At 38.1% G+C, this 5,762-nt stretch overlaps 1 protein-coding gene across 2 annotated transcripts; it reads right to left on the bottom strand.

Annotated features, from left to right (window-relative positions):
• Window positions 1-656: 656 nt before the first annotated feature.
• LOC144705839 (Thioredoxin family protein) lies at window positions 657-5,318 on the bottom strand. 2 transcript variants are annotated; one of them, XM_078578673.1, is made up of 10 exons: window positions 4,877-5,318; window positions 3,378-3,416; window positions 3,108-3,228; window positions 2,218-2,279; window positions 1,973-2,040; window positions 1,748-1,797; window positions 1,547-1,616; window positions 1,118-1,241; window positions 918-1,034; window positions 657-808 (listed from the first exon to the last, which is right to left on the bottom strand). In XM_078578673.1, the coding sequence occupies exons 1-10, from the start codon at window positions 5,156-5,158 to the stop codon at window positions 776-778; spliced, it is 966 nt and encodes a 321-aa protein (XP_078434799.1). In that variant the 5' UTR covers window positions 5,159-5,318; the 3' UTR covers window positions 657-775. The 2 variants fall into 2 exon arrangements, with proteins under 2 accessions (XP_078434799.1, XP_078434798.1); XM_078578672.1 differs by having other exon boundaries at window positions 657-836; window positions 4,877-5,316.
• Window positions 5,319-5,762: the final 444 nt, after the last annotated feature.

Raw genomic sequence — 5,762 nt, 5'->3', positions numbered from 1 at the left:
CATGTTTGGTATCTTCAGGGATCAATTTGGGATATGCCTCTCAATACTTTTTTCTTGGTTAGTGAATCATCCATTATTTATTCATAATGATTTATCCAACTTAAAATACTAATTTTGTAGGTTCATAATTTGTGATTTACTTAAATATAATATCATGATTATTGTTCATTATGCAAGTTATTTCTTAAAGTTCTACCAAGGTAAGATTTCTTTTAAACTTACCTAGAAATGAATTATTATTTTTAACAGAGTGTACATTTTCTGTTAGGAATTTGCGGTAGCTGCTAGCTTACCAAAGGACGGAGGACGCAGGTTGGGGATGTATAAAACAACAGAAATAAGCTTCTCCACCAAGAGTTCGCCAATGGTTCCTTTGTTCACAAATTGTTCGCGAACATTACTTGTTAAATATTTATTGTGTTCGTGTTCATGTTCATGTTCGTTCATGTTTGTTTGCAAGTTTGTAACGAAATATTTTTTTCCCCATCCCTACTCTTCACTAAAGCCTCCACCTGCAAGAGGACAGGAAAAAGAAGAATGCTAAAAAAAATGCTACCCTAAACCATAAACCTAGAATCTAATATTTAGGGTTTATGGTTATGGAGAAAGAGAGTCAACTTGGCGGCTGACACCCACTAACATGAAGTCAACAGGTATACATATTCCTATGTACTTCGTATCAAATAAGTGTCCAAATAGTTTTTTATACAAAGTCTGATGTCCTTCAGCAAACGCATGCAAATTCAGGCAACGCGGTATGTCTCGAAAAGATATGTCAAGATTTTCTTGTAGTCACCCAACTTCGTTCCTGTGTTGTTATCAATGAGAAAAGGAACCTGTGAAAAGAAAAAAACTGGAACTGAATATATATATGATGATATCTAAAGATTAAGAAAATGGGCGGCAGCCATGAGCACCTCCTTAGAACCAGAGATTTTGAGGAGAGTTTCTATTTTTGATGACCCATCACCGACATTGTGGAGGATATAAGAGAGTTCCAACTCGCAGAGAGCTTCACGTACAATCCTGGCTTGCTGTAGAGAAGGAAAATTTGTGATTATATGCACATTGATTACAGAAAAACAAATTTGAGATTTTAAGATCAGGTGATAATTACGGGGTTAGTTTCATATGAGAAAAGCTCAAGCCTTTCAGGAGGCGACTCAGTTCTAGCCTTGCTCCACCTGCTCATTCCTCTGCCTGCCCGAAGAAGTGTTGGCATCCATCCAGTGACTAGCGTACTGCAGAAATCATGTGATGAAGATTGTCAATTGATTAGTTTTTCTTTCTTATTTTTTTTGCAAATGGGCAATTTTGTCATGGAAAACATCACTCAAATTGTTTTTTGAAATCAGATATAGAACAGTAGTCCTCGACTAGCCAACTTTCGATTCGTGATGTAGAGAACAATTTTCGTATTTTTTAAAAAAATATTTTATTATTTGAAGATTCTTATAAAGGAAAATTTCATGGGGGAACAGGAAAATAATATAACACTTCGGAAAAAAATGAACCAGTAAATAGAGAAGTGGAAAATAATGAAAACCTCTCCAGAAGCCCAAAGGTGGGACTTCTACCTTGACCATACTGCTGAAACAGATACTTCACGATATCGCCTGCATGTCAAATAGAATAAAAATCAAAGCCAAAGATAAATGGAAGGGCAAATAGACCCAAATTTGTCCAAGAGACGATATAGTTAATCAAGTCAACCGAGTAATGAAGGACAAGATGTTTGAATGCTTACCGCTTTCATACATCAAGGTGCCAGTATTTGGATCAACAAGGAAAGGAAACCTAGGAGAAGATCAAGAAGCGATTAGGGTTAATTGAAAGAGATGTAGTAATCAACATAAAAGTACGGGAGCATGATGAAATGAGGTACTTGTATCGGGGTTAGGGAATGAAATGATAACTGAAAAGTTTAGGGTTATAGAGGGTTGATAGCTTCAGTAGAAAATATGATACTTACTGTTCTTTTCCGCCCAATTTCCCGACTATTTCTCGGTGTCTCACAGATCCTTTGGGACATGGGTAAACCTGCATGGAGAAAATGAACATTTAACGGATGTTCCAGCCTTCTTTTTTGGTTGATTATAAGCAAAGTCATGCCATAAGCATATTCGAATCCATTCTCAAGGAGTAAAGAAGACAATGCTCTTATAAATCTCAAATGATTTGGACCAAAAACCAAAATAATAAAATAAATAGTTTCACCTCAACAGTAAGATCAAGGTCAGTCAACGCCTCTCTCACCCTCCTACAAAATGGGCATGCCTCTGTTTACAAGTACATTCAGAATGAACTGCATGTGAAAAATGGAAGATAAACTGTGGAATACAATTAGAAATTGTATCATCAAAATAATTCAGAACGTGATACGATCCTATACCCCCTATGGTATCTTAGGAATTTTAGCCCATTAAGGGCACTTAAGTCATTTGATGTTTAGGTTAGATTCCATCCTTTTTCTATAAATATGTGTAGCCCTCCCTTTAAGAGGGCAGTCAAGACTTAAGGTAAGATCAGCCTCTTCGCTCACTATTTCGATCCTCGCGTTCTTGATCCCGTCCCCTTGACCGTCCAGCAATCCTCTATCACTGAGATCATCTCACCGGATCTTCAGCCTGCTCCCATCCAATCAGATCCCTACCCCTGCTGTTCAGTTCTCTTCTCGTCTCCGACGATCCCCCTCCCCGCGATCATCAGCCCTTTACCGCGTCATCAGGCGGCTCGTCCTTGGTTGGTCCCTGCCTCATCTGTTTGACCTCTCCTATCATTCCTGTTTCTACTCTCCTACCCCGGGAACTCCAACCTTCCCTAGCCCTCTACTCCCTTCCCGATACGAACCTAGATCGAGGTTCCTATCAGAACATTTTAGTCTACATTTAACTGTTGAAATGTCCAATTCACGTAATAGTATCGACCAGACTTGTCTGAATTGAACCCCAAACTCAGCATCAACAGAGTTATGATTGCGATATCAAAGATTTTATGAATCAGTAGAAAAAAATTAAAAAATGAACAAAGAAGGGAGAGACAATGCCTCCTTAGAAACAATTCTGTTAAAACTATGAAGAAATCGTGCACCAGAAAAAGAAGCTCACCGAATTCATAAAGCTGCAATAGGAGTGGAGGATTATCTTCATCTTTCTGCCTTGAGCTTTCTTGGAGAGATTTCTTTCCCCATGGAAATCTAGCCAAACTAGACAACGAGGATGTTGTTGCCTGGATAAGATTGTGTCAGTGGAGAGAGTGAAGTGTCATGTGATCCTGTGCTCACAGTCAACATAAACAATGTGTCTACTAATAGATCTCGGAGAAAAAACACCATTAGAAAAATTTTAAAATCCAGAAACCCTAGGAAATCATCAAACCTCCAGAAACCCGTTCCTCTCTGCAGATGGATCTCCACCCTGTAACCAATGACATAATCTTAGTAAAACCGCCACCGTGATTGAAACAGCGTTTGGGGATTTTAATTTAAGAAAAAATACAATACTACGAATTCTAACGTTTGAAAAGGCATAGACAGAATTTAATCATTAGAAGCTCAACGAACCATAGGGATATTATTTAAAGTGACGCAACATAGTTTCACTGCTCACCTGACAAAGCAAATTAAACATTTTAAGGGTTTAAGTTTGCGTGTCTTTATAAAACGTTTTCATAAAGCATTTTATAAGAACAGTGGGAGCGAGCCCTCGGAATTGACGACCTTGAAAGCTCATTTCGCTAAATCTCAGTCGAGAGAATGAAGGCCCAGGCTGACAACCGTGGACATGATGAACAGTTTCAAGTGAGGGACATGGTTTACCTATAGATCAGACCTCACAATATGATCCAAAAAATCATTAGCTAGACAATCCTTTCAAAAATTAGGTCCAAAGTATTTTGGCCCCTATGACTTCCTTAAAAAGAGTGGCTCAGTAGCAGATCTTTTAGACATTCCTCAACACGTCAATTCATTCAGCTTTGCATGCTTCTTTACTGAAAAAACATTTGGGGAATTCTGTGACCGCTCAGACACTTCCTACATTTTTAACACATGACAAGGAGTGGCAGGTTTACTCGAAAGCTATTGTTTAAACCTGTAATAAATCGGAGGGGCCCAAGAAGTACTTGTCAAATACGTAAACCTCCCAAGTGATGAGACCACCTGGGCATGTGCCAAACAACTACAGATGAGTTTTCCTGACTTCAAACTTGGGAACAAGCTGAATCTGAAAGGGGGGAGTATTGATCCACTCTTTACAAGAACATATCAATGACCACTCAAGCGAAAGCGCAGTGCCGCTGGCTCGGGGATCAATCTTCATCCATCTTCTATCTTCTTGTTCAAACACATAAACAATGTGGAGCATTGTAACGGGGAATTTGGCACGGTTCTCTTCATTTGGAATTACCAATTCAAGAAATTCTTTCAAGATTCTCTTTAAAGGGCTTGATACACGAATAGGTGTATCATCATCCAACTAAGCGAATCAAACATTTTAGGGATTTAAGTTTGTGAGTCTTTGTAAAATCTTTTCAGATTTGGGAGGGAGCTCTATGTTATTAAACATTTTACAAGCTATTGAACCTGATGTAGAGACGGAATCCACTGGCGCGTAGATTTTATAGAAATAACAACTCTTAATTATATGAGTGATTTTTCAAACTCCAAAGACCTTTGAAAAACGTTTACTCGGTTGCAGAAGATTATTCTCTTTTGCATTTTATGTCAATTTCTACCTAGAAAAGGCATTTTCGTCGAATCAAATCGACTGAAAAGATCAAGGTTGAAAAATCACGACGCCGAAAAGGCAAATGGAGGGAGAATCACTCAATCCGGATGTAGAAAATCAAAGAAAATAAAAAAAAGACAGGGACTAACCGCAAATAACTTGAGGAGGGGACATAGAACTGAAAGGAAACTTGCAGATGAACTTCCCCCGCCATTTGGACTATCCGATGATAACTTACTGCTCATACAAACGACACCGTTGCGGGTCGCTCGATTCCTTTTTCCAAGAATTCTAACATTCCGATGCCCAAAAGAAGATCCCCATTGAAGATTTGCAGCCTTGGGCACGAATTCTCGGAATTCATTTGTACTGGATACACAGCAATTTCGGCTGTTAACTGAGCAAGGAACGTAGCTGGAACTGGATGACATGACCCACAAGCTTGCCCAGCGATTTTCGAAGATCAAAACTCCAATCAGCAACGATCTGCTCAACTTCCGCGCTCAGAATTTCAGTAGCCCAAAAGATTCATATTTATTCTGATTTATCCTACGCCACACACTCTTAGATATCAAGGAATTCACCGCAAGTGCATCGAAATTGAAGAAATCTATAAATGATGAAAGTTTCAAGCTGGGATATGATTTGAACAAAGTTGAGCGCAATTAGTCAGATTGTTTTTTTGTCAAGAATCAAGGCATAATCTTAGATTTGGTGTACAAATTCTTCATCCTGATTTTTCCAAAATACTAGTATAAGGGGAAAATATGATACAAGCTTGGAATAATATTAGAAATAATATATTGCACAACTAAAATTCCAGAATGATTTTAACATATTTCTTGTTCTATTTATATTTGGAAAATGCTGTCACATGTCCCTCAGCACCTACTCACTTCAAATTCAGAGATTTTCAATTATGCTGAGGTGCATGACTATATTATATTTTTGTTGGTGGAAATATTAGCACACTTTTTCTATCATAGAACTGGATGCAAGAAAAGCACTTATGAATATTTATAATTATTAGCCTAA

Source organism: Wolffia australiana, chromosome 7 (genome assembly GCF_029677425.1).
Source record: "Wolffia australiana isolate 7733 chromosome 7, ASM2967742v1".
In the NCBI taxonomy this organism is placed as follows: domain Eukaryota; kingdom Viridiplantae; phylum Streptophyta; class Magnoliopsida; order Alismatales; family Araceae; genus Wolffia; species Wolffia australiana.
This window is presented reverse-complemented; position numbering and strand designations above follow the sequence as displayed.

Bases quoted from the DNA above. Each gene is read 5' to 3' on its own strand.
- LOC144705839 (XM_078578672.1), bottom strand. From the start codon at position 5,158: ATGTCATCCAGTTCCAGCTACGTTCCTTGCTCAGTTAACAGCCGAAAT. The intron at 3,229-3,377 runs GTTTGATGATTT...AATCTTATCCAG, and splicing joins AGAGGAACGGGTTTCTGGAG to GCAACAACATCCTCGTTGTC. The intron at 1,798-1,972 runs GTAAGTATCATA...ATCTTCTCCTAG, and splicing joins AAATTGGGCGGAAAAGAACA to GTTTCCTTTCCTTGTTGATC.